At 61.1% G+C, this 26,292-nt stretch overlaps 1 protein-coding gene across 2 annotated transcripts; it reads left to right on the top strand.

Moving 5' to 3' along the window:
• Positions 1-26,273, top strand: SPNS1 (SPNS lysolipid transporter 1, lysophospholipid). 2 transcript variants are annotated; one of them, XM_068999613.1, is made up of 12 exons: positions 1-189; positions 1,401-1,466; positions 5,588-5,724; positions 7,790-7,941; positions 9,662-9,728; positions 9,841-9,986; positions 13,540-13,695; positions 16,647-16,836; positions 18,424-18,489; positions 18,586-18,684; positions 22,526-22,700; positions 26,131-26,273. In XM_068999613.1, the coding sequence occupies exons 1-12, from the start codon at positions 168-170 to the stop codon at positions 26,226-26,228; spliced, it is 1,374 nt and encodes a 457-aa protein (XP_068855714.1). In that variant the 5' UTR covers positions 1-167; the 3' UTR covers positions 26,229-26,273. The 2 variants fall into 2 exon arrangements, with proteins under 2 accessions (XP_068855714.1, XP_068855713.1); XM_068999612.1 differs by having other exon boundaries at positions 121-189; positions 18,586-18,675.
• Positions 26,274-26,292: the final 19 nt, after the last annotated feature.

Raw genomic sequence — 26,292 nt, 5'->3', positions numbered from 1 at the left:
CCCCCTGCCCCTCCCCCACCTTGGCTCGCCCCGATGACGTCACGGTGGGGGGCGGGGCGGCCGCAGCCGGAAGTGGCCCCGCCCCCAGCGGGGAAGGCCCCGCCCCCCCCCGCCCCCGCCCCCACCTCAGCGTGGCCGTGCTGTGCTTAATTAACCTCCTTAATTACATGGATCGCTTCACCGTGGCAGGTGGGGGGCGGGGCTAAGGGGGAGGGGGGCGGGGCTAAGGGGGGGGAGGGGGCAAATGGGGAGGGGGCGGGGCTAAAGGAGGAGGGGGAGGGGGCTAAGGGGAGGAGGGGGTCAAATGGGGAGGGGGCGGGGCTAAAGGGGGGAGGGGGGTGGGGCTAAAGGGGGAGGGGGGTGAAAGGGGAGGGGGAGGGGGCTAAAGGGGAGGGGTCAAATGGGGAGGGGGGCGGGGCTAAAGGGGAGGGGGCAGGGCTAAGGGGGAAGGGGTGAAAGGGGGAGGGGGAGGGACTAAAGGGGAGGGGTCAAATGCGGAGGGGGCAGGGCTAAAGGGGAGGGGGCGGGGCTAAAGGGAGGGGGCGGGGCTATAGGGGAGGGGGGTGGAGCTAAATGGGAGGGGGAGGGGCTAAATGGGGGATGGGTGGGGGCTAAGGGGGTGGGGGAGGGGCTAAGGGGGGATTGGGGCTAATGGGGAGTGGGCGGGGCGAAAGGGGGAGGGGCTAAAGGGGAGGGGGTTAAAGGGGAGGGGCGGGGCTAAAAGGGGGATGGGCGGGGCTAAAGGGGAGGGGGGGTGGGGCTAAAGGGAGAAGGGGCGGGGCTAGAGCGGGATTGGGTGGGGCTAAAGAGGAGGGGGAGGGGCTAAAGGGGGGGTGGGTGGGGCTAAAAGTGGGATGGGCGTGGCTAAATGGGAAAGGGGCGGGGCTAAGGGTGGGTGGGCGGGGCCTAGATTGGTGGGGGCGGGGCTAATGGGACGCGTGTGGGCGTGGCTTGTGGCGTTGTGGGCGTGGCTACGGACGACACGGGCGGGGCTTGTGGCGATGTGGGGCGGGGCTTGTGGCCCCATTGGCGTGGCTTGTGGCGTTGTGGGCATGGCTACGGGCGACACGGGCGGGGCTAATGCGCAGAGTGGGCGTGGTTTAGATGGGTGGGCGGGGCTAACCGGGCTCGTGGGCGGGGCTTGTGGCCAAGTGGGGCGTGGTTTGTGGGCAAATGGGCGTGGCTTGGGGCGATGTGGGCGGGGGCTTGTGGCCAAAAGGGCGTGGCTTGGGGCACGGTGGGCGTGGCTTTGTGGCCATGTGGGCGGGGCTTGTGGCCGAATGGGGCGTGGCTTGTGGCGATGTGGGCGGGGCTTGTGGCCATGTGGGCGGGGGCTTGTGGCCAAATGGGCGTGGCTTGTGGCCATGTGGGCGTGGCCCACCCCTGGCCCCTCCCCCCAGGGGTGCTCCCCGAGGTCGAGGATTATTTCGGCATCGGCGACAGCAGCTCGGGGCTGCTGCAGACAGGTGAGGCCCCCGCCCCCCGCCGGGGATTTGGGGGGGGATTTGGGGGATTTTGGGGTTTTGGGGGGGGTTTAGGGCTTTTTTGGGGTTTTTTTGGGTATTTTTTGGGGGTATTTTAGGGGTATTTTTTTGGGCTTTTTTGGGGGGTTTTTTTGTCACCCGGTCCCTCCCTCAGTGTCCGTCCGCCATTTTGGGAAGGTTTTGCCCGTTTTTGGGGTGGTTTTTTTGGGGTTATTTTTGGTTTTTTTGGGTTATTTTTGGGATTTTTTTGATGTATTTTTGGGATTATTTTGGGTGGTTTCTTGGGGGGTTTTTTTGAGATTTTTTTGGGGATTTTTTGGGGGATTTTTTGTCACCCAGCCCCTCCTCGGCCCCTCCCTCAGGGTCCGTCCGCCATTTTGGGAGGGTTTTGCCCATTTTTGGGGTGGTTTTCTGGGGTTATTTTTGGGGTTTTTTGGGTTTTTTTGAGGTATTTTTGGGGTATTTTTTGGGGTTATTTTGGGTGGTTTCTTGGGGGTTTTTTTTGAGATTTTTTTGGGGGATTTTTTGGGGGGTTTTTTGTTATCTGGTCCCTTCTCAGTCCCCTCCCTCAGTGTCCGTCCGCCATTTTGGGGAAGGTTTTGCTCATTTTTGGTTTGGTATTTTGGGGTTATTTTTGGGGGTTTTGGGTTTTTTTGGGGGGTATTTTTTGTGGTTATTTTGGGCGGTTTCTTGGGGATTTTTTTGGGGTTTTTTTTTGGATTTTTTGGGGGGTTTTTTGTCACCCGGCCCCTCCTCAGCCCCTCCCTCAGTGTCCATCCGCCATTTTGGGAGGGTTTTGCTCATTTTTGGGGTGTTTTTTTTGGGGTTATTTTTGGGGGTTTTGGGTTTTTTGGGGGGGGTATTTTTTGTGGTTATTTTGGGCGGTTTCTTGGGGATTTTTTTGGGTTTTTTTTTTTTGGATTTTTTGGGGGGTTTTTTGTTACTCGGCTCCTCCTCGGCCCCTCCCTCAGGGTCCGTCCGCCATTTTGGGAGGGTTTTGCTCATTTTTGGGGTGGTTTTCTGGGGTTATTTTTGGGGGTTTTTGGGTTTTTTTGGGGGGCATTTTTTGGGGTTATTTTGGGCGGTTTCTTGGGGGGTTTTTTCAGGTTATTTTTGGGTTTTTTGGGGGGTTTTTGTCACCCAGCCCCTCCTCGGCCCCTCCCTCAGGGTCCGTCCGCCATTTTGGGGAAGGTTTTGCTCATTTTGGGGGTGGTTTTCTGGGGTTATTTTTTGGGGTTTTTTGGTTTTTTTGGGGGGCATTTTTTGGGGTTATTTTGGGCGGGTTTTTTGGGGATTTTTTGTTTTTTTTTTTTTTATTTTTGGGGGGTTTTTTGTTACCCGGCCCCTCCTCGGTCCCTCCCTCAGGATCCGTCCGCCATTTTGGGAGGGTTTTGCTCATTTTTGGGGTGGTTTTTTGGGGTGATTTTTGGGGTTTTTTGGTTTTTTTTTTAGGTATTTTTGGGATATTTTTGGGGGTTATTTTGGGCGGTTTCTTGGGGTTTTTTTTCAGGGTTTTTTGGGTTTTTTTTGGGATTTTTTTGGGGGGGGTTTTTTGTCACCTGGCCCCTCCCCGGTCCCTCCCTCAGGGTCCGTCCGCCATTTTGGGAGGGTTTTGCTCATTTTTGGGGTGTTTTTTTTGGGGTGATTTTTGGGGGTTTTTGGGGGTATTTTTGGGGGGTTTTGGGGTATTTTTGGGTGGGGGGGTTGGGGTTTTTGGAGGGGGGGGTTTGGGGGGGTGTTTTGGGGTTATTTTTGGGGGTTTTTTTGGGGGGGTTTTTTTGGGGTTTTTTTGGGGGGGTATTTTTGGTGGTTTTGGGTTTTCTGGGGGATGTTTTTGGGGTTATTTCGGGTGGTTTTGGGGTGTTTTAACCCCCCCATCCCCTCCCCCAGTGTTCATGGGCAGTTCTGGGCTGGTTTTGCCCATTTTGGGAGTGGTTTTTTGGTGATTTTTGGGTTATTTTGGGGGGTTTTTTTGGGTTATTTTGTGGGGGTGGTTTTTTGGGGTTATTTTGGGTTCATTTTGGGTGTTTTTGGGGTGTTTGAACCTCCTCCATCCCCTCCCCCAGTGTTCACGGGCAGTTCTGGGCTGGTTTTGCCCATTTTTGGGGTGGATTTTTTGGTTATTTTTGGGGTTTTTTTGGGTCATTTTGTGGGCTGTTTTTTTGGTTTTTTTGGGGTTATTTCGGGTGTTTTTGGGGTGTTTTTAACCCCTCCATCCCCTCCCCCCCAGTGTTCACGGGCAGTTCTGGGCTGGTTTTGCCCATTTTGGGGGTGTTTTTTTGGGTCATTTTTGGGTTCTTTTTGGAGGGTTTTTTGGGTTCTTTTGTGGGCTGTTTTTTTGGGTTTTTTTGGGGTTATTTCGGGTGTTTTTGGGGTGTTTGAACCCCCTCCATCCCCTCCCCCAGTGTTCATGGGCAGTTCTGGGCTGTTTTTGCCCAATTTGGGGGTGTTTTTTTGGTGATTTTTGGGTCATTTTTGGGGGGTTTTTTGGATTCTTTTGTGGGCTGTTTTTTTGGTTTTTTTGGGGTTATTTCGGGTGTTTTTGGGGTGTTTTAACTCCTCCATCCCCTCCCCCCAGTGTTCACGGGCAGTTCTGGGCTGGTTTTGCCCATTTTTGGGGGTGATTTTCTGGGTCATTTTTGGGTTATTTTTGGAGGTTTTTTTGGGTCATTTTGTGGGCTGTTTTTTCGGGTTTTTTGGGGTTATTTCGGGTGTTTTTGGGGTGTTTGAACCCCCCCATCCCCTCCCCCCAGTGTTCACGGGCAGTTCTGGGCTGGTTTTGCCCATTTTGGGGGTGTTTTTTGGGCCATTTTTGGGTCATTTTTGGGGGTTTTTTTGGGTTCTTTTGTGGGCTGTTTTTTTGGTTTTTTTGGGGTTATTTCGGGTGTTTTGGGGGTGTTTTTAACCCCTCCATCCCCTTTCTCAGTGTCCATCAGCAGTTCTGGGCTGGTTTTGCCCATTTTTGGGGTGGATTTTTTGGTTATTTTTGGGGTTTTTTTGGGTCATTTTGTGGGCTGTTTTTTTGGTTTTTTTGGGGTTATTTCGGGTGTTTTTGGGGTGTTTTTAACCCCCCCATCCCCTCCCCCCAGTGTTCATGGGCAGTTCTGGGCTGGTTTTGCCCATTTTGGGGGTGGTTTTTTGGGTCATTTTTGGGTTCTTTTTGGAGGGTTTCTTGGGTTCTTTTGTGGGCTGTTTTTTTGGGTTTTTTGGGGTATTTTCGGGTGTTTTTGGGGTGTTTTAACTCCTCCATCCCCTCCCCCAGTGTTCACGGGCAGTTCTGGGCTGTTTTTGCCCATTTTTGGGGTGTTTTTTTTGGGTCATTTTTGGGGCTGTTTTTGGGGGTTTTTTTGGGTTGTTTCATGGGGTGTTTTTTGGGGTTATTTTGGGGTTATTTTGGGTTCATTTTGGGTGATTTTGGGGTGTTTTAAGCTCCCCATCCCCTCCCTCAGTGTCCATCAGCAGTTCTGGGCTGGTTTTGCTCATTTTTGGGGTGGATTTTTTGGTTATTTTTGGGGGTTTTTTGGGTCATTTTGTGGGCTGTTTTTTTGGGGTTATTTCGGGTGTTTTTGGGGTGTTTTTAACCCCTCCATCCCCTCCCCCAGTGTTCATGGGCAGTTCTGGGCTGGTTTTGCCCATTTTGGGGGTGGTTTTTTGGGTCATTTTTGAGGGGTTTTTGGGGTTCTTTTGGGGCTGTTTTTTCGGGTTTTTTGGGGTTATTTCGGGTGTTTTTGGGGTGTTTGAACCCCCTCCATCCCCTCCCCCAGTGTTCACGGGCAGTTCTGGGCTGTTTTTGCCCATTTTTGGGGGTGTTTTTTTGGGTTATTTTTGGGGGGTTTTTGGGGTTCTTTTGGGGCTGTTTTTTCGGGTTTTTTGGGGTTATTTCGGGTGTTTTTGGGGTGTTTTTAATCCCCTCCATCCCCTCCCCCAGTGTTCACGGGCAGTTCTGGGCTGGTTTTGCCCATTTTGGGGGTGTTTTTTTGGTGATTTTTGGGGGTTATTTTTGGAGGTTTTTTGGGTCATTTTGTGAGCTGTTTTTTCGGTTTTTTTGGGGTTATTTCGGGTGTTTTTGGGGTGTTTTTAACCCCCCATCCCCTCCCCCCCAGTGTTCATCAGCAGTTACCTGGTGCTGGCCCCTCTCTTCGGCTTCCTGGGCGATCGGCACAGCCGCAAGCGGCTGCTGGCCCTGGGGCTGGCCCTGTGGTCAGGGGTCACGCTGGCCACCAGCTTCGTCCCCCCGCAGGTGAGGGGCAGCCCCGGGGGCACCTGGGGGCACCCAAGGGTCACTTGGGGTCATCTGGGGGCACCCAAGGGTCACCTGGGGGCATGGGGACACACCTGGGGTCACCTGGGGGCACCCAAGGGTCATCTGGGGTCATCTGGGCACCTCTGGGGACACCCAAGGGTCACCTGGGGGCACCCAAGGGTCACCTGGGGTCACCTGGGGGCACCCAAGGGTCACCTGTGGGCACCCAAGGGTCACCTGGGGTCAGCTGGGGTTACCCAAGGGTCACCTGGGGGCACCCAAGGGTCATCTGGGGTCATCTGGGGTCACCCAAGGGTCACCTGGGGGCATGGGGACACACCTGGGGTCACCTGTGGGCACCCAAGGGTCACCTGTGGGCACCCAAGGGTCACTTGGGGTCATCTGGGGGCACCCAAGGGTCACCTGGGGTCATCTGGGCACCTCTGGGGACACCCAAGGGTCATCTGGGGGCACCCAAGGGTCACCTGGGGTCACCTGGGACAGGGCTGGGGTCAGTTTGGGGGGTCCTGGCCGTGTCCTGGGGGGGGGAGGGGCAGTGGGGGGGTCCCTGAGGGCGGGGGAGGGGCAGTGGGGGGTCTCTGAGGGTGGGGGAGGGGCAGGGGGGCGTCTCTAAGAGTGGGGGAGGGGAAGCGGGGGTCCCTAAAGGGTGGGGGAGGGGCAGTGGGGGGGGGGTCTCTAAGGGTGGGGGATGGGCAGTGGGGGGGTCCCTGAGGTCAGGAGGGTCCCTGAGGGTGGGGGAGGGGCAGTGGGGGTGTCTCTAAGGGTGGGGGATGGGCAGTGGGGGGGTCCCTGAGGGTGGGGGAGGGGCAGTGGGGGGTGGGGGATGGGCAGTGGGGGGGTCCCGGAGGGTCCCTGAGGGTGGGGGAGGGGCAGTGGGGGGGTCTCTAAGGGTGGGGGAGGGGCAGTGGGGGGGTCCCTGAGGTCAGGAGGGTCCCTGAGGGTGGGGGAGGGGCAGTGGGGGTGTCCCTGAGGGTGGGGGATGGGCAGTGGGGGAGGGGCAGTGGGGGGGTCCCGGAGGGTCCCTGAGGGTGGGGGAGGGGCAGTGGGGGGGGGGGGTCCCTGAGGGTCAGGGGGTGTCTCTAAGGGTGGGGGAGGGGCTGTGGGGGGGTCCCTGAGGGTGGGGGAGGGGCAGTGGAGGGTGGGGGATGGGCAGTGGGGGGGTCCCTGAGGGTGGGGGAGGGGCACTGGGGGGTGGGGGATGGGCAGTGGGGGGGGTCCCGGAGGGTCCCTGAGGGTGGGGGAGGGGCAGTGGGGGGGTCTCTAAGGGTGGGGGAGGGGCAGTGGGGGGTCCCTGAGGGTGGGGGAGGGGCAGTGGGGGGTCCCTGAGGGTGGGGGAGGGGCAGTGGGGGGTCCCTGAGGGTGGGGGAGGGGCAGTGGGGGGGTCTCTAAGAGTGGGGGAGGGGCAGTGGGGGGGTCCTTGAGGGTCAGGAGGGTCCCTGAGGGCGGGGGAGGGGCAGTGCGGGGGTCCCTGAGGGTCAGGGGGGTGTCTCTAAGGGTGGGGGAGGGGCAGTGGGGGGGTCCCTGAGGGTGGGGGAGGGGCACTGGGGGGTGGGGGATGGGCAGTGGGGGGGTCCCTGAGGGTGGGGGATGGGCAGTGGGGGGGTCCCTGAGGGTGGGGGAGGGGCAGTGGGGGGGTCCCTGAGGGTCAGGGGGGTGTCTCTAAGGGTGGGGGAGGGGCAGTGGGGGGGTCCCTGAGGGTGGGGGAGGGGCAGTGGGGGGTGGGGGATGGGCAGTGGGGGGGTCCCGGAGGGTCCCTGAGGGTGGGGGAGGGGCAGTGGGGGGGGTCTCTAAGAGTGGGGGAGGGGCAGTGGGGGGGTCCCGGAGGGTCAGGAGGGTCCCTGAGGGTGGGGGGAGGGGCAGTGGGGGGGTCCCTGAGGGTGGGGGAGGGTCAGGGGGTGTCTCTAAGAGTGGGGGATGGGCAGTGGGGGGGTCCCTGAGGTCAGGAGGGTCCCTGAGGGTGGGGGAGGGGCAGTGGGGGTGTCTCTAAGGGTGGGGGAGGGGCAGTGGGGGGGTCCCTGAGCCCCGCCCCTCCCCCACGCAGCACTTCGGGGCTCTCCTGGCCGGCCGGGCGCTGGTGGGGGTGGGCGAGGCCGCCTACTCCACGCTGGCCCCGACGCTCGTGGCCGATCTGTTCCGCGGCCCCGCCCGCAGCCGCGCCCTGGGGGGGTTCTACCTGGCCGTGCCCCTGGGCAGGTGAGGGGGGAGGGGTTACTGGGGTGGGGGTGGGGCTATGGGGGTGGAGGAGGGGTTACTGGGGTGGGGGAGGGGTTTATTGGGGTGGGGGAGGGGTAATGGGGGTGGGGGAGGGGTAATTGGGGGTGGGGGAGGGGAAATTGGGGTGGGGAAAAGGGAATGGGGGTGGGGGAGGGGTAATTGGGGGTGGGGGATGGGCAATTGGGGTGGAGGAGGGGTTCATTGGGGTGGGGGAGGGGTAATTGGGGGGGTTCTACCTGGCTGTGCCCCTGGGCAGGTGAGGGGGGAGGGGAAATGGGGGGTGGGGGAGGGGTAATTGGGGTGGGGGAGGGGTTCATTGGGGTGGGGGAGGGGTTGTTGGGGTGGGGGAGGGGTAATTGGGGTGGGGGAGGGGTTCATTGGGGTGAGGGAGGGGCAATTGGGGTGGGGGAGGGGTTTATTGGGGTGGGGGAGGGGTAATTGGGGTGGGGGAGGGGTTATTGGGGGTGGGGGAGGGGTAATTGGGGGTGGGGGAGGGGCAGTTGGGGGGGTTCTACCTGGCCGTGCCCCTGGGCAGGTGAGGGGGGAGGGGAAATGGGGGTGGGGGAGGGGTTCATTGGGGTGGGGGAGGGGAAATGGGGGGTGGGGGAGGGGGAATGGGGGTGGGGGAGGGGCTGTAGGGGGTGGGGGAGGGGCTATGGGGGTGGGGGAGGGGGAATGGGGGTGGGGGAGGGGAAATGGGGGAGGGGGAGGGGTAATTGGGGTGGGGGAGGGGCTATTGGGGGGGGTTCTACCTGGCCGTGCCCCTGGGCAGGTGAGGGGGGAGGGGAAATGGGGGTGGGGGAGGGGTAATGGGGGTGGGGGAGGGGGAAATTGGGGTGGGGGAGGGGTTACTGGGGTGGGGGAGGGGGAATGGGGTGGGGAAAAGGGAATGGGGGTGGGGGATGGGGAAATGGGGGGTGGGGGAGGGGCAGTGAGGGGTGGGGGAGGGGAAATTGGGGTGGGGGAGGGGTTATTGGGGGGGTTCTACCTGGCCGTGCCCCTGGGCCGGTGAGGGGGGAGGGGAAATGGGGTGGGGGAGGGGCTATGGGGGTGGGGGAGGGGTAATTGGGGTGGGGGAGGGGTAATTGGGGGTGGGGGAGGGGTTTATTGGGGTGGGGGAGGGGTTATTGGGGTGGGGGAGGGGAAAATGGGGTGGGGAAAAGGGAAAGGGGGTGGGGGAGGGGTAATTGGGGTGGGGGAGGGGTTCATTGCGGTGGGGGAGGGGTTTATTGGGGTGGGGGAGGGGAAATTGGGGTGGGGGAGGAGTTCATTGGGGTGGGGGAGGGGTAATTGGGGTGGGGGAGGGGTAATGGGGGTGGGGGAGGGGTTCATTGGGGTGGGGGAGGGGTAATTGGGGGGTTTCTACCTGGCCGTGCCCCTGGGCAGGTGAGGGGGGAGGGGAAATGGGGGTGGGGGAGGAGTTATTGGGGTGGGGGAGGGGAAATGGGGGGTGGGGAAAAGGGAATGGGGGTGGGGGAGGGGCTGTTGGGGGTGGGGGAGGGGAAATGGGGATGGGAAGGAATGTTGGGGAGGGGGAAGGGCAATGGGGGTGGGGGAGGGGAAATGGTGTGGGGGATGGGTTATGGGGGTGGGGGAGGGGCTGTTGGGGTGGGGGATGGGTCATGGGGGTGGGGGAGGGGTCCGGCACTGCCCTGACCCCGCCGTGACCCCTCCCCTCCCCTCCCCTCCCCCCCCCCAGCGGGCTCGGCTACATCGCGGGGTCAAAGGTCAAGGACCTGGCGGCCGATTGGCGCTGGGCCCTGCGGGTGAGTGGGGGAGGGGCGGGGCAGCGGGGGAGGGGCGGGAAACCCCAACCCACCCCCCCGGTGACCCCTGGGTGACCCCTGGGTGACCCCTGGGTGACCTCTGACCCCGCAGGTGACCCCGGTGCTGGGGCTGGTGGCCCTGGTGCTGCTCCTGGCCGTGGTCAGCGACCCCCCCCGGGGCGGCCTGGAGGGGCCTCCGGCCACGGCGCCGCCCCTCCCCCGCTCCTGGGGACACGACCTGAGGGCGCTGGGCCGGAAGTGAGTGACCGCTGGGTGACCCCTGAGTGACCCCTGAGTGACCCCGGAGTGACCGCTGGGTGACCCCTGAGTGACCCCTGAGTGATCTCTGAGTGACCCTTGAGTGACCCCTGAGTGACCCCTGAGTGATCTCTGAGTGACCCCTGACCCCTCAGTGACCCCTGACCCCTCAGTGACCCCTGAGTGACCCCTGAGTGACCCTTGAGTGAGCGCTGAGTGACCCCTGAGTGATCTCTGAGTGACCCCTGAGTGACCCCTGATCCCTCAGTGACCCCTGAGTGACCCCTGAGTGACCCTTGAGTGACCGCTGGGTGACCTCTGAGTGACCCCTGAGTGACCCTGAGTGACCCCTGAGTGACCCCTGAGTGACCCCTGAGTGAGCCCTGAGTGACCTCTGAGTGACCCCTGAGTGACCTCTGAGTGACCCCTGAGTGACCCCTGAGTGACCCCTGAGTGATCTCTGAGTGACCCTTGAGTGACCCCTGAGTGACCCCTGAGTGATCTCTGAGTGACCCCTGACCCCTCAGTGACCCCTGACCCCTCAGTGACCCCTGAGTGACCCCTGAGTGACCCTTGAGTGACCGCTGAGTGACCCCTGAGTGATCTCTGAGTGACCCCTGAGTGAGCCCTGAGTGACCTCTGAGTGACCCCTGAGTGACCTCTGAGTGACCCCTGAGTGACCCCTGAGTGACCCCTGAGTGACCCTGAGTGACCCCTGAGTGACCCCTGAGTGACCCCTGAGTGAGCCCTGAGTGACCTCTGAGTGACCCCTGAGTGACCTCTGAGTGACCCCTGAGTGACCCCTGAGTGACCCCGAGTGACCCTTGAGTGACCTCTGAGTGAGCTCTGAGTGACCCTGAGTGACCCCTGAGTGACCTCTGAGTGACCCTGAGTGACCCCTGAGTGACCCCGACTGACCCCTGGGTGACCCCTGAGTGACCCCTGAGTGACCCTTGAGTGACCCTTGAGTGACCCCGGAGTGACCCCTGAGTGACCCCTGAGTGGCCCCTGAGTGACCCCTGAGTGGCCCCTGAGTGACCCCTGAGTGGCCCCTGACCCCTGAGTGACCCCTGAGTGACCCCTGAGTGACCCCTGAGTGACCCCTGGGTTGGTGCTCCCGGGGTTTCTTTCGGGGGTGGATTTTGGGGCTGATTTGACCTTTTTGGGTAATTTGGGGCCATTTGGGGCCATTTTGGTGTCAATTTTCACCTTTTTGGGCCATTTCCCCTCAATTTCCCTGGGATTTGGGGCTGTTTTGGGCCATTTTGGGTCATTTTGGGTCATATTTTCACCGTTTCCGTGGGATTTGGGGCCATTTCCCCAGGATTTGGGGCCGTATCTCTGGAATTTGGGGCTGTTTTGGGCCATTTTGGGTCATTTCCCCCCATTTTCCCGGGATTTGGGGCCATTTTGGGTCATTTTTTCCTCCGTTTCCCTGGGATTTGGGGCTGGTTTGGGCTGGTTTGGGCCATTTTGGGCCATTTTTTTCACTGTTTCCCTGGGATTTGGGGCCATTTTCCCGGGATTTGGGGCTGTTTTGGGCTGTTTTGCGTCACTTTCCCCCCATTTCCCCGGGATTTGGGGCCTTTTTCCCGGGATTTGGGGCCGTTTTCCCGGGATTTGGGGCTGTTTTGGGCCATTTTGGGTCATTTCTCCCCATTTCCCCGGGATTTGGGGCCATTTTGGGCCATTTCCCCCCCATTTTCCTGGGATTTGGGGCCATTTTGGGTCATTTTTCCTCCGTTTCCCTGGGATTTGGGGCTGTTTTGGGCCGTTTTGGGCCATTTTCCCCCATTTCCCCAGGATATGGGGCCGTTTCCCTGGGATTTGGGGCCGTTTCTGTGGGATTTGGGGCTGTTTTGGGCCATTTTGGGCCATTTCCCCCCCGTTTCCCCGGGATTTGGGGCCATTTGGGGCCATTTTGGGCCATTTGCCCCCCATTTTCCCGGGAATTGGGGCCGTTTTGGGCTATTTTGGGTCATTTTGGACCATATTTTCACTGTTTCCCTGGGATTTGGGGCCGTTTTCCCAGGATTTGGGGCTGTTTTGGGTCATTTTGGGCCATTTTCCCCCATTTCCCCGGGATTTGGGGCCATTTCCCTGGGATTTGGGGCCGTTTCCCGGGATTTGGGGCCGTTTCCCGGGATTTGGGGCTGTTTTGGGCCGTTTTGGGCCATTTCCTCCCCATTTCCCCGGGATTTGGGGCCATTTCCCCGGGATTTGGGGCCGTTTTCCCGGGATTTGGGGCCGTTTCCCCGGGATTTGGGGCCATTTTGGGCCGTTTTGGGCCATTTCCCCCCCGTTTCCCCGGGCTTCGGGGCCGTTGTGGCCGCGCTGACCCCGCGCTGTGCCCGCAGCCGGACGCTGCCGCTGTCCCCCCTGGGGTTCCCGGCCGTGGCGTTCGTCACCGACCGTCCCCGAGGGGAATTTGGGTGGATTTTGGGTCATTTTGGGCCATTTTTTCACCGTTTCCCTGGGATTTGGGGCCGTTTTGGGCCATTTTGGGCCATTTTTTCACCGTTTCCCCGGGATTTGGGGCCGTTTCCCCGGGATTCGGGGCCGTTTCCCCGGGATTTGGGGCCGTTTTGGGCCATTTTGGGCCATTTCCCCTCCATTTCCCCGGGATTTGGGGCTGTTTTGGGCCATTTTGGGCCATTTCCCCTCCATTTCCCTGGGATTTGGGGCTGTTTTGGGCCATTTTGGGCCATTTTTTCACCGTTTCCCCGGGATTTGGGGCCGTTTCCCCGGGATTTGGGCCATTTCCCCGGGATTTGGGGCCATTTCCCCGGGATTTGGGGCCGTTTCCCCGGGATTTGGGGCTGTTTTGGGCCATTTTGGGCCATTTCCCCCCCGTTTCCCCGGGATTTGGGGCCGTTTCCCCGGGATTTGGGGCTGTTTTGTGCCATTTTGGGCCATTTTTTCACCATTTCCCTGGGATTTGGGGCCGTTTTGGCCCGTTTTGGGCCATTTCCCCCCCATTTCCCCGGGATTTGGGGCTGTTTTGGGCCATTTTGGGCCATTTTTTCACCATTTCCTTGGGATTTGGGGCCGTTTTGGGCCGTTTTGGGCCATTTCCCCTCCATTTCCCCGGGATTTGGGGCTGTTTTGGGCCATTTTGGGCCATTTTTTCACCATTTCCTTGGGATTTGGGGCCGTTTTGGGCCATTTTGGGCCATTTCCCCTCCATTTCCCCGGGATTTGGGGCTGTTTTGGGCCATTTTCCCCCATTTCCCCGGGATTTGGGGCCGTTTCCCCGGGATTTGGGGCCGTTTCCCCGGGATTTGGGCCCGTTTTGGGCCATTTCCCCCCCATTTCCCCGGGATTTGGGGCCGTTTCCCCGGGATTTGGGGCCGTTTTGGGCCATTTTGGGCCATTTCCCCCCCGTTTCCCCGGGATTTGGGGCCGTTTCCCCGGGATTTGGGGCCGTTTTGGGCCATTTTGGGCCATTTCCCCCCCGTTTTCCCGGGATTTGGGCCATTTTCCCGGGATTCGGGGCCGTTTTCCCGGGATTCGGGGCCGTTGTGGCCGCGCTGACCCCGCGCTGTGCCCGCAGCCGGACGCTGCTGCTCTCCACGCTGGGGTTCACGGCCGTGGCGTTCGTCACCGGTGCCCTGGCGCTCTGGGCTCCGGCGTTCCTGTTCCGCGTCCGGCTGGCGCGGGGGGAGGGGGCCCCGTGCCGGGGGGGGCGGCGCTGCCAGGGCGACGAGAGGTGGGTGCCACCCCCGGGGGGGGGGGGGGGGCTGGGGGCGTTTTGGGGGGGTTTGGGGGAAATTTGGGATGATTTGGGGACAATTTAGGGACATTTTGGGGGCATTTGGGGGAGATTTGGGGGCATTTGGGATGATTTGGGGGCGATTTGGGGAGATTTGGGGGCGATTTGGGGGCATTTGGGATGATTTGGGGACATTTGGGATGATTTGGGGACATTTGGGATGATTTGGGGGTGATTTGGGGGCATTTTGGGATGATTTGGGGGCGATTTGGGGACATTTGGGATGATTTGGGGACATTTGGGATGATTTGGGGGCGATTTGGGATGATTTGGGGGCATTTGGGGGCATTTGCAATGATTTGGGGGCATTTTGGGATGATTTGGGGGTGATTTGGGGGCATTTTGGGATGATTTGGGGGCGATTTGGGGACATTTTGGGGGCATTTGGGGACATTTGGGGAGATTTGGGGAGATTTGGGGGCAAATTGGGGAGATTTGGGGACAATTTGGGACACCCTGGGGCAATTTGGGGACATTAGGGATGATTTGGGGGCATTTGGGATGATTTGGGGACATTTGGGATGATTTGGGGACAATTTGGGGACATTTGGGATGATTCGGGGAAAATTTGGGGGCATTTTGGGGACATTTGGGGATGATTTGGGGACAATTCGGGATGATTAGGGGGCAATTTGGGATGTTTTGGGGGACATTTGGGGGCATTTTGGGGCCATTTGGAGGAGATTTGGGGACATTTGGGATGATTTGGGGACAATTCGGGGACAATTTGGGGACATTTGGGGATCATTTGGGGGCGATTTGGGGGCATTTTGGGGATGATTTGGGGGCATTTGGGATGATTTGGGGACATTTGGGATGATTTGGGGGAGATTTGGGGGCATTTGGGGGACATTTGGGGGGACATTTGGGGGACATTTGGGGGACATTTGGGATGATTTGGGGACAATTTAGGGACAATTTGGGGACATTTGGGGACAATTTAGGGACATTTGGGGGCATTTTGGGATGATTTGGGGACATTTGGGGACATTTGGGATGATTTAGGGACATTTGGGATGATTTGGGGACAATTTGGGGACATTTTGGGATGATTTGGGGACATTTGGGGATGATTTGGGGACATTTTGGGGGTCATTTTTGGGATCATTTTTGGGGATATTTTCGGGCATTTGGGGTCAGTTTGGGGACATTTTTGGAGACACTTTTGGGGTCTTTTTTGGGGACAATTTTGGGGATAATTTTGGGACATTTGGGGTCAGTTTGGGGACATTTCGGGGACGCTTTTGGGGACATTGTTGGGACATTTTTGGGAACATTTTGGGGTCAGTCGGGGGTCAGTTTGGGGACAATTTTTGGGACAATTTAGGGACAATTTGGGGACATTTTTGGGCACATTTTGGGGACATCTTGGGGTCAGTTTTGGGACAATTTTCGGACATTTTGGGGACATTTTTGGGAACATTTTGGGGTCAGTTGGGGGTCCGTTTGGGGACATTTTTTGGGACAATTTAGGGACAATTTGGGGACATTTTTGGGGTCATTTTTGGGGATATTTTCGGGCATTTGGGGACATTTTTGGGGACATTTTTGGGAACATTTTGGGGATAATTTGGGGACCTTTTGGGGACATTTTTGGGGACAAGTTGGGGACAATTAGGGGCATTTTTGGGGATATTTTGGGGTCAGTTTGGGGACATTTTGGGGACAATTTAGGGACATTGTTCGGACAATTTTGGGATGATTTGGGGACATTTTTGGGGACACTTTCGGGGTCGTTTTGGGGACATTTTTGGGGTCATTTTGGGGACATTTTGGGGACAATTTAGGGACATTGTTGGGATGATTTTGGGACGATTTGGGGACATTTTTGGGACAATTTTGGGGACCTTTTGGGATATTTTGGGGACATTTCGGGGACAATTTTGGGATATTTTGGGGTCAGTTTGGGGACAATTTTGGGGACATTTTTGGGGACATTTTGGGGACAATTTGGGGTCATTTTTGGGACAATTTTGGGGACATTTTGGGGACAATTTTGGGATATTTTGGGGACATTTTTGGGGACAATTTGGGGACGATTTGGGGGGAGGGGAGTCCTTGGGGCTGGGGGGGGACCCCCGGAATTGGGGACATTTGGGGTGGGGGGAGGGGCACTTGGGGGATATTTTGGGGACATTTGGGATATTTTGGGGACATTTGGGGTGGGGCTGACCCCCGGCTGACCCCCGGCTGACCTTTGACCCCCAGGCTGCTGTTCGGGGCGCTGACCTGCGGCTCGGGGGGGTGGGGGTGGGGCTGGGGGCGACCCCCGGAATTGGGGACATTTGGGGCCAATTGGGAACAATTTGGGAACATTTGGGGTCATTTTGGGGACATTTTTGGGAACATTTTGGGGATAATTTGGGGACCTTTTGGGGACATTTTTGGGGACAAGTTGGGGACAATTAGGGACATTTTGGGGGCATTTCTGGGGACATTTTGGGGTCAGTTTTGGGGACGTTTTGGGGACAATTTGGGGACATTTTTGGGATCATTTTTGGGGATATTTTCAGGCATTTGGGGTCAGTTTGGGGACATTTTTTGGGACAGTTTAGGGACAATTTGGGGACATTTTGGGGACATTTTTGGGGATATTTTTGGGGACATTTTTGGGGATATTTTCGGGCATTTGGGGACATTTTGGGGTCAGCTTTGGGGACATTGTTGGGACAATTTTGGGTCATTTTGGGGACATTTTGGGGACATTTTGGGGACAATTTGAGGACGTTTGGGGGGAGGGGAGACCTTGGGGCTGGGGGTGGGGCTGGGGGGGGACCCCCGGAATTGGGGACATTTGGGGTGGGGGGAGGGGCACTTGGGGGATATTTTGGGGACATTTGGGGTGGGGCTGACCCCCGGCTGACCCCCGGGTGACCTTTGACCCCCAGCCTGCTGTTCGGGGCGCTGACCTGCGGCTCGGGGGTGCTGGGGGTGGGGCTGGGGGCGGAGCTGTCGCGGAGGCTCCGCCCCCGGCACCCCCGGGCGGATCCATTGCTGTGCGCGGGGGGGCTCCTGGGGGGGGCGCCCTTCCTGCTGCTGGCGCTGCTCTGCGCCCGGCCCTGCCCCCCCGCCGCCTACGTGAGCGCTGCCGGGGGGCACTGGGAGGGACTGGGAGGGACTGGGAGGGGCTGGGAGGGGATTGGGGGGGGATTGGGGGGGATTGGGAGGGGATTGGGGGGGATTGGGAGGGACTGGGAGGGACTGGGAGGGGATTGGGGGGGATTGGGAGGGACTGGGAGGGGACTGGGGGGGACTGGGAGGGACTGGGAGGGGACTGGGGGGGACTGGGAGGGACTTGGAGGGGATTGGGGGGGACTGGGAGGGGATTGGGAGGGGATTGGGAGGGGATTGGGGGGGACTGGGAGGGACTGGGAGGGACTGGGAGGGGATTGGGGGGGACTGGGAGGGACTGGGAGGGGATTGGGAGGGACTGGGGGGGACTGGGGGGGACTGGGAGGGACTGGGAGGGGACTGGGGGGGACTGGGAGGGACTTGGAGGGGATTGGGGGGGACTGGGAGGGGATTGGGAGGGGATTGGGAGGGGATTGGGGGGGACTGGGAGGGACTGGGAGGGACTGGGAGGGGATTGGGGGGGACTGGGAGGGACTGGGAGGGGATTGGGAGGGGATTGGGGGGGACTGGGATGGACTGGGAGGGGATTGGGAGGGGATTGGGGGGGATTGGGGGGGATTGGGAGGGGATTGGGGGGGACTGGGATGGGATTGGGAGGAACTGGGGGGACTGGGAGGGGACTGGGGGGGACTGGGAGGGGATTGGGAGGGGATTGGGAGGGGATTGGGGGGGACTGGGAGGGACTGGGAGGGGATTGGGAGGGACTGGGGGGGACTGGGAGGGACTGGGAGGGGATTGGGGGGGATTGGGAGGGGATTGGGGGGGACTGGGAGGGACTGGGAGGGGATTGGGGGGGTTGAGGGGGGACTGGGAGGGACTGGGAGGGGATTGGGGGGGACTGGGAGGGGATTGGGAGGAACTGGGGGACTGGGAGGGGACTGGGGGGGACTGGGAGGGACTGGGAGGGGATTGGAGAGGATTGGGGGGGATTGGGGGGGACTGGGAAGGACTGGGAGGGGACTGGGAGGGACTGGGAGGGGATTGGGGGGGATTCGGAGGGGATTGGGGGGGATTGGGGGGGATTGGGAGGGGATTGGGAGGAACTGGGGGGACTGGGATGGACTGGGAGGGACTAGGAGGGGACTGGGAGGGGCTGGGAGGGGATTGGGGGGGACTGGGAGGGACTGGGAGGGGATTGGGGGGCACTGGGATGGACTGGGAGAGGATTGGGAGGGACTGGGGGGCACTGGGAGGGGATTGGGAGGGACTGGGAGGAGATTGGGGGGCACTGGGATGGACTGGGAGAGGATTGGGAGGGACTGGGGGGCACTGGGAGGGGATTGGGAGGGACTGGGAGGGACTGGGAGGGGACTGGGGGGGACTGGGATGGACTGGGAGGGGATTGGAGGTCACTGGGAGGGACTGGGAGGCACTGGGGTGGTCACTGGGATGAACTGGGACCAACTGGGATGGTCACTGGGAGGCACTGGGACAAACTGGGATGGACTGGGATGTCACTGGGATGGACTGGGATGGTCACTGGGATGAACTGGGACAAACTGGGACAAACTGGGAGCCCCTCTCCCCCCCCAGGTTTTCATCTTCGTGGGTGAGACCCTCCTGTCCCTGAACTGGGCCATCGTGGCCGACATCTTACTGGTGAGACTGGGAGCCACTGGGAGCCACTGGGAGCCGCTGGGGGGGGGCGCCGGGCCCGTCCCAGTTGCTCCCAGTAACCCCAGTGCCCCTTCCCAGTACGTGGTGCCCCCCCCCCGGCGCTCCACGGCCGAGGCGCTGCAGATCGTGGCCTCGCACCTACTGGGAGACGCTGGGAGCCCCTACCTGGTGGGACTGGTGAGACTGGGAGGCTCTGGGAGGGACTGGGAGGGACTGGGAGGGACTGGGAGGGGATTGGGGGGCACTGGGAGGGATTGGGAGGGACTGGGATGAACTGGGAGGGGGTGGGAGTGGAGTGGGAGGGGACTGGGATGGACTGGGAGGGATTGGGAGGGGATTGGGGGGCACTGGGATGGACTGGGAAGGCACTGGGGCCATACTGGGAGCACTGGGGGAGCACTGGGGCCTTACTGGGAGCACTGGGAGAGGCTCTAGGCCCTTACTGGGAGCACTGGGGCCATACTGGGAGCACTGGAAGAGCACTGGGGCCTTGCTGGGAGCACTGGGAGGGCACTGGGGCCATACTGGGAGCGCTGGGAGGGCACTGGGGCCATACTGGGAGCACTGGGAGGGCACTGGGGCTGTACTGAGAGCACTGGGGCCTTACTGGGAGCACTGGGAGTGCACTGGGGCCTTGCTGGGAGCACTGGGGCCATACTGGGAGCACTGGGAGGGAACTGGGGCCATACTAGGTGCACTGGAGCCTTACTGGGAGCACTGGGAGGGAACTGGGGCCTTGCTGGGAGCACTGGGAGAGCACTGGGGCCTTACTGGGAGCACTGGGAGGGCACTGGGGCCTTACTGGGAGCACTGGGAGAGCACTGGGGCCTTGCTGGGAGCACTGGGAGAGCACTGGGGCCTTACTGGGAGCACTGGGAGGGCACTGGGGCCTTACTGGGAGCACTGGGAGAGCACTGGGGCCTTACTGGGAGCACTGGGAGGGCACTGGGGCCTTACTGGGAGCACTGCGGGAGCACTGGGGCCTTACTGGGAGCACTGGGAGAGCACTGGGGCCTTAATGGGAGCACTGGGAGGGCACTGGGGGGGTCAGGCCCGCCCCCCTCAGGCCGTTCCCGCCTTTTGCCGCGTGAGGGGAGGGGGGGGCGGGGCCTCCGTGGCTGCTGTGAGGGGAGCACTGGGGCCTTACTGGGAGCACTGGGGCCTTACTGGGAGCACTGGGAGGGCGCTGGGGCCTTACTGGGAGCACTGGGAGGGCACTGGGGGGGGTCAGGCCCGCTCCCCTCAGGCCGTTCCCGCCTTTTTCTTTGGCTCCGCCCCCTCACGCGCCTGAGGCGGGGCCTCCACGGCTGCTCTGAGGGGAGCACTGGGGCCGCACTGGGAGCACTGGGAGGGCATTGGGGCCGTACTGGGAGCACTGGGGCCTTACTGGGAGCACTGGGAGGGCACTGGGGCCATACTGGGAGCACTGGGGGAGCACTGGGAGGGCACTGGGGGGGTCAGGCCCGCTCCCCTCAGGCCGTTCCCGCCTTTTTCTTTGGCTCCGCCGCGTGAGGGGGGGGGGGGCGGGGCCTCCGTGGCTGCTGTGAGGGGAGCACTGGGGCCTTACTGGGAGCACTGGGAGGGCACTGGGGCCTTTCTGGGAGCACTGGGGGAGCACTGGGGCCTTACTGGGAGCACTGGAAGGGCACTGGGGCCATACTGGGAGCACTGGGAGAGCACTGGGGCCTTACTGGGAGCACTGGGCCCGCACTGGGGGGGGTCAGGCCCGCTCCCCTCAGGCCGTTCCCGCCTTTTTCTTTGGCTCCGCCCCCTCACGCGCCTGAGGCGGGGCCTCCATGGCTGCTCTGAGGGGAGCACTGGGGCCCTACTGGGAGGGCACTGGGGCCCTACTGGGAGCACTGGGGGAGCACTGGGGCCATACTGGGAGCACTGGGAGGGCACTGGGGCCATACTGGGAGCACTGGGGGAGCACTGGGAGGGCACTGGGGGGGGTCAGGCCCGCCCCCCTCAGGCCGTTCCCGCCTTTTCCTTTGGCTCCGCCGCGTGAGGGGAGGGGGGGGGGGCGGGGCCTCCGTGGCTGCTCTGAGGGGAGCACTGGGGCCGTACTGGGAGCACTGAGAGGGCACTGGGGCCATACTGGGAGCACTGGGAGGGCACTGGGGCCATACTGGGAGCACTGGGGCCATACTGGGAGCACTGGGGGAGCACTGGGGCCATACTGGGAGCACTGGGGCCATACTGGGAGCACAGGGGGAGCACTGGGGCCTTACTGGGAGCACTGGGAGGGCACTGGGGCCATACTGGGAGCACTGGGGGGGGTCAGGCCCGCTCCCCTCAGGCCGTTCCCGCCTTTTTCTTTGGCTCCACCCCCTCACGCGCCTGAGGCGGGGCCTCCGTGGCTGCTCTGAGGGGAGCACTGGGGCCTTACTGGGAGCACTGGGAGGGCTCTGGGGCCATACTGGGAGCACTGGGGGAGCACTGGGAGGGCACTGGGGCCATACTGGGAGCACTGGGGGAGCACTGGGAGGGCACTGGGGCCATACTGGGAGCACTGGGGGAGCACTGGGAGGGCACTGGGGCCATACTGGGAGCACTGGGGGAGCACTGGGAGGGCACTGGGGGGGTCAGGCCCGCTCCCCTCAGGCCGTTCCCGCCTTTTCCTTTGGCTCCGCCGCGTGAGGGGAGGGGGGGGCGGGGCCTCCGTGGCTGCTGTGAGGGGAGCACTGGGGCCGTACTGGGAGCACTGGGAGGGCACTGGGGCCATACTGGGAGCACTGGGAGAGCACTGGGCCCATACTGGGAGCACTGGGGCCATACTGGGAGCACTGGGGGAGCACTGGGGGGGCCGTTCCCGCCTTTTCCTTTGGCTCCGCCGCGTGAGGGGGGGGGCGGGGCCTCCATGGCTGCTCTGAGGGGAGCACTGGGGCCGTACTGGGAGCACTGGGAGAGCACTGGGGCCCTACTGGGAGCACTGGGGCCTTACTGGGAGCACTGGGCCCGCACTGGGGGGGGTCAGGCCCGCTCCCCTCAGGCCGTTCCCGCCTTTTTCTTTGGCTCCGCCCCCTCATACACCTGAGGCGGGGCCTCCATGGCTGCTCTGAGGGGAGCACTGGGACCTTACTTGGAGCACTGGGGCCATACTGGGAGCACTGGGAGAGCACTGAGGCCATACTGGGAGCACTGTGAGGGCACTGGGGCCATACTGGGAGCACTGGGGGAGCACTGGGAGGGCACTGGGGGGTCAGGCCCGCCCCCCTCAGGCCGTTCCCGCCTTTTCCTTTGGCTCCGCCGCGTGAGGGGAGGGGGGGGCAGGGCCTCCGTGGCTGCTGTGAGGGGAGCACTGGGGCCATACTGGGAGCACTGGGAGGGCACTGGGGCCATACTGGGAGCACTGGGAGAGCACTGGGCCCATACTGGGAGCACTGGGGCCATACTGGGAGCACTGGGGGAGCACTGGGGGGGCCGTTCCCGCCTTTTCCTTTGGCTCCGCCGCGTGAGGGGGGGGGGCGGGGCCTCCATGGCTGCTCTGAGGGGAGCACTGGGGCCGTACTGGGAGCACTGGGGGAGCACTGGGGCCTTACTGGGAGCACTGGGGCCATACTGGGAGCACTGGGCCCGCACTGGGGGGGGTCAGGCCCGCTCCCCTCAGGCCGTTCCCGCCTTTTTCTTTGGCTCCGCCCCCTCACGCGCCTGAGGCGGGGCCTCCATGGCTGCTGTGAGGGGAGCACTGGGGCCTTACTGGGAGCACTGGGAGGGCATTGGGGCCGTACTGGGAGCACTGGGGCCTTACTGGGAGCACTGGGAGGGCACTGGGGCCATACTGGGAGCACTGGGGGAGCACTGGGAGGGCACTGGGGGGGTCAGGCCCGCTCCCCTCAGGCCGTTCCCGCCTTTTCCTTTGGCTCCGCCGCGTGAGGGGAGGGGGGGGGCGGGGCCTCCATGGCTGCTCTGAGGGGAGCACTGGGGCCGTACTGGGAGGGCACTGGGGCCTTACTGGGAGGGCACTGGGGGAGCACCGGTGCCCCACTCTCCGCTAACCCTGGCCCTCTCCCCGCAGCTCAGCGATGCTCTGGGGGGCGGCGCTGCCGCCGTCTCGTTCCAGCGCGGGGCCGGGGCCCTGCTCCGGGCGCTGCTGCTGCTCCCGTTCGCCGCCGCCCTCGGCGGCGCCGCTTTCCTGGCCGCCGGCAACGCCCTCCCCAGGGACCGGCGCAGGGCCCGGCGGGAAGCCCGCGGTGAGAGCGCGCCCCCTGGCGGCCGGGAGGACCCGCGGCGGGGAGAGGGAGACCCCTGCTGGGTGGGAGGACCCCCAAGGAGGGATTCGGGGGTGCCCCATAGAACGGTGGAGAAGGTTCTAGAACCCGCGGAGACCCCCCGTGGCACCCCATAATAAGCCCCGGGCGTTCCCTGGAAATCCTGCAGAAGCTTCTGGAGTTCCAGAGAAGCTTCTAGAGTCCCGTAGGACCCCACAGCGCCCCATAGACCCCCACAGAACCCTCTAGAGCCCCATAGGACCCCATGGAACCCCATAGAACCCTCTAGAGCCCCATAGGACCCCATGGAACCCCATAGAACTTTCTAGAGCCCCAGAGAAGCTTCTAGAGTCCCGTAGAACCCCACAGCGCCCCATAGACCCCCATAGAACCCTCTAGGGCCCCATAGAACCCCCTGGAACCCCATAGAATCTCCTGGAACCTCTTCTAGAGTCCTCTAGAACCCCACAGAGCCCTGCAGCACCCTATGGAACCCCAGAGAACCCAGTGGAACCCCACAGAACCTTCTGGAGCCCCATAGAACCCAATGGGCCCCTCCAGTGCCCCATGGAACCCCATGGGGCCCACAGAACCTTCTGGAACCCCATAGAACCCAATGGGACCCTACGGAACCTTCTAGAACCCAATGGAGCCCCAGTGGAACCTTCTGGAGCCCCACAGAACCCAATGGGACCCCATAGAACCCAATGGAACCCCACAGAACCTTCTGGAACCCCATAGACCCCAATGGAGCCTTCTGGAGCCCCATAGAACCCAATGGGACCCCACAGAACCTTCTGGAGCCCCACAGAGCCCCACAGAACCTTCTGGAACCCCACAGAACCCAATGGGACCCCACAGAACCTTCTAGAGCCCCCATAGATCCCAATGGGACCTCACAGAACCTCCTAGAACCCCACAGAACCCCACAGAACCCAATGGAGCCTTCTGGAGCCCCATAGAACCCAATGGAACCCCATAGAACCTTCTAGAACCCCATAGAACCCAATGGAGCCCCACGGAACCTTCTGGAGCCCCACAGAGCCCCACAGAACCTTCTGGAACCCCACAGAACCCAATGGAACCTTCTAGAGCCCCATAGATCCCAATGGGACCCCACAGAACCTTCTAGAACCCCTTAGATCCCAATGGGACCCCATGGAATCTTCTAGAGCCCCATAGAACCCAATGGGACCCCACAGAACCCCATAGAACCCAATGGAGCCTTCCAGAACCCCATAGAACCCAATGGGACCCCATAGAACCCAATGGAACTTTCTGGAGCCCCATAGAACCCAATGGGACCCCACAGAACCTTCTGGAACCCCATAGAACCCAATGGGCCCCCCCAGTGCCCCATAGAACCCCACAGACCCCCACAGAACCCCATAGAACCCCACAGAACCCAATGGAACCTTCTGGAGCCCCATAGAACCCAATGGGATGCCATAGAACCTTCTAGAGTCCCATAGAACCCAGTGGGCCCCCCCAGTGCCCCATAGAACCCCATAGACCCCCAGAGAACTTTCTAGAGCCCCACAGAACCTGATGGAACCTTCTAGAACCCCATAGAACCCCATGGGACCCCACAGAGCCCCACAGAACCCCACGGAACCTTCTGGAGCCCCATAGATCCCAATGGGACCCCATAGAACCCAATGGAACTTTCTGGAGCCCCATAGATCCCAATGGGACCCCACAGAACCCCACAGAACCTTCTAGAACCCCATAGAACCCAATGGGCCCCCCCAGTGCCCCATGGAACCCCACAGACCCCCACAGAACCCCATAGAACCCCATAGAACCCAATGGAACCTTCTGGAACCCCATAGAACCCAATGGGACGCCATAGAACCTTCTAGAACCCCATAGAACCCAATGGAACCTTCTAGAACCCCATAGAACCCAATGGGCCCCCCCAGTGCCCCATAGAACCCCATAGACCCCCAGAGAACCTTCTAGAGCCCCACAGAACCTGATGGAACCTTCTAGAACCCCATAGAACCCCAATGGGACCCCACAGAACCCAATGGAACCCAATGGGACCCCATAGAACCTTCTAGAACCCCACAGAACCCAATGGGGCCCCACAGAATCTTCCAGAACCCCACAGAACCTTCTGGAGCCCCATAGAACCCAATGGGACCCACAGAACCTTCTAGAACCCCACAGAACCCAATGGAGCCCCACAGAACCTTCTAGAACCCCATAGAACCCAATGGGACCCCATAGAACCCAATGGAACCTTCCGGAACCCCATAGAACCCAATGGGACCCCACAGAACCCCACAGAACCCCATAGAACCTTCTAGAACCCAATGGAACCCCATAGAACTTTCTAGAACCCCATAGAACCCAATGGACCCTTCTAGAACCCCCCAGAACCCAATGGGACCCCATAGAACCCAATGGGACCCCATAGAACCCAATGGAACCTTCTGGAACCCCATAGAACCCAATGGGACCCCATAGAACCCAATGGAACCTTCCGGAACCCCATAGAACCCAATGGGACCCCATAGATCCCAATGGAACCTTCCGGAACCCCATAGAACCCAATGGGACCCCATAGAACCCAATGGAACTTTCTGGAGCCCCATAGATCCCAATGGGACCCCACAGAACCCCACAGAACCTTCTAGAACCCCATAGAACCCAATGGGCCCCCCCAGTGCCCCATGGAACCCCACAGACCCCCACAGAACCCCATAGAACCCCATAGAACCCAATGGAACCTTCTAGAACCCCATAGAACCCAATGGGCCCCCCCAGTGCCCCATAGAACCCCATAGACCCCCAGAGAACCTTCTAGAGCCCCACAGAACCTGATGGAACCTTCTAGAACCCCATAGAACCCCAATGGGACCCCACAGAACCCAATGGAACCCAATGGGACCCCATAGAACCTTCTAGAACCCCACAGAACCCAATGGGGCCCCACAGAATCTTCCAGAACCCCACAGAACCTTCTGGAGCCCCATAGAACCCAATGGGACCCACAGAACCTTCTAGAACCCCACAGAACCCAATGGAGCCCCACAGAACCTTCTAGAACCCCATAGAACCCAATGGGACCCCATAGAACCCAATGGAACCTTCCGGAACCCCATAGAACCCAATGGGACCCCATAGAACCCAATGGAACCTTCTAGAGCCCCATAGAACCCAATGGAACCCCATAGAACCCAATGGGACCCCATAGAACCCAATGGAACCTTCCGGAACCCCATAGAACCCAATGGGACCCCATAGAACCTTCTAGAACCCCATAGAACCCTACAGAACCCAATGGAACCTTCCAGAACCCCATAGAACCCAATGGGCCCCCCCAGAACCCAAATGGAACCTTCCGGAACCCCCCAGACCCCCATGGGGCCCCCAGAAGGTTCCAGAACTCCCCTCCCCCCCCCAGGGCTGCCCCCCGACGGCGACAGCGACGACGACGACGACGCCGCGGCCACCGCGGGACCCCCTGCGGCCACCGGCCGGACACGCCACGGGCTGGCCTGAACCGCTGGCCACTGACCACAGCTGGGCTGGCCTGAGTGACCACTGACCACACTGACCACAGCTG

This window comes from Aphelocoma coerulescens, unplaced genomic scaffold (genome assembly GCF_041296385.1).
Source record: "Aphelocoma coerulescens isolate FSJ_1873_10779 unplaced genomic scaffold, UR_Acoe_1.0 HiC_scaffold_551, whole genome shotgun sequence".
Classification (NCBI taxonomy): Eukaryota; Metazoa; Chordata; class Aves; order Passeriformes; family Corvidae; genus Aphelocoma; species Aphelocoma coerulescens.
Note: the sequence above shows the minus strand (reverse complement) of the source record. Positions and strands in the feature narration are given on the sequence as shown.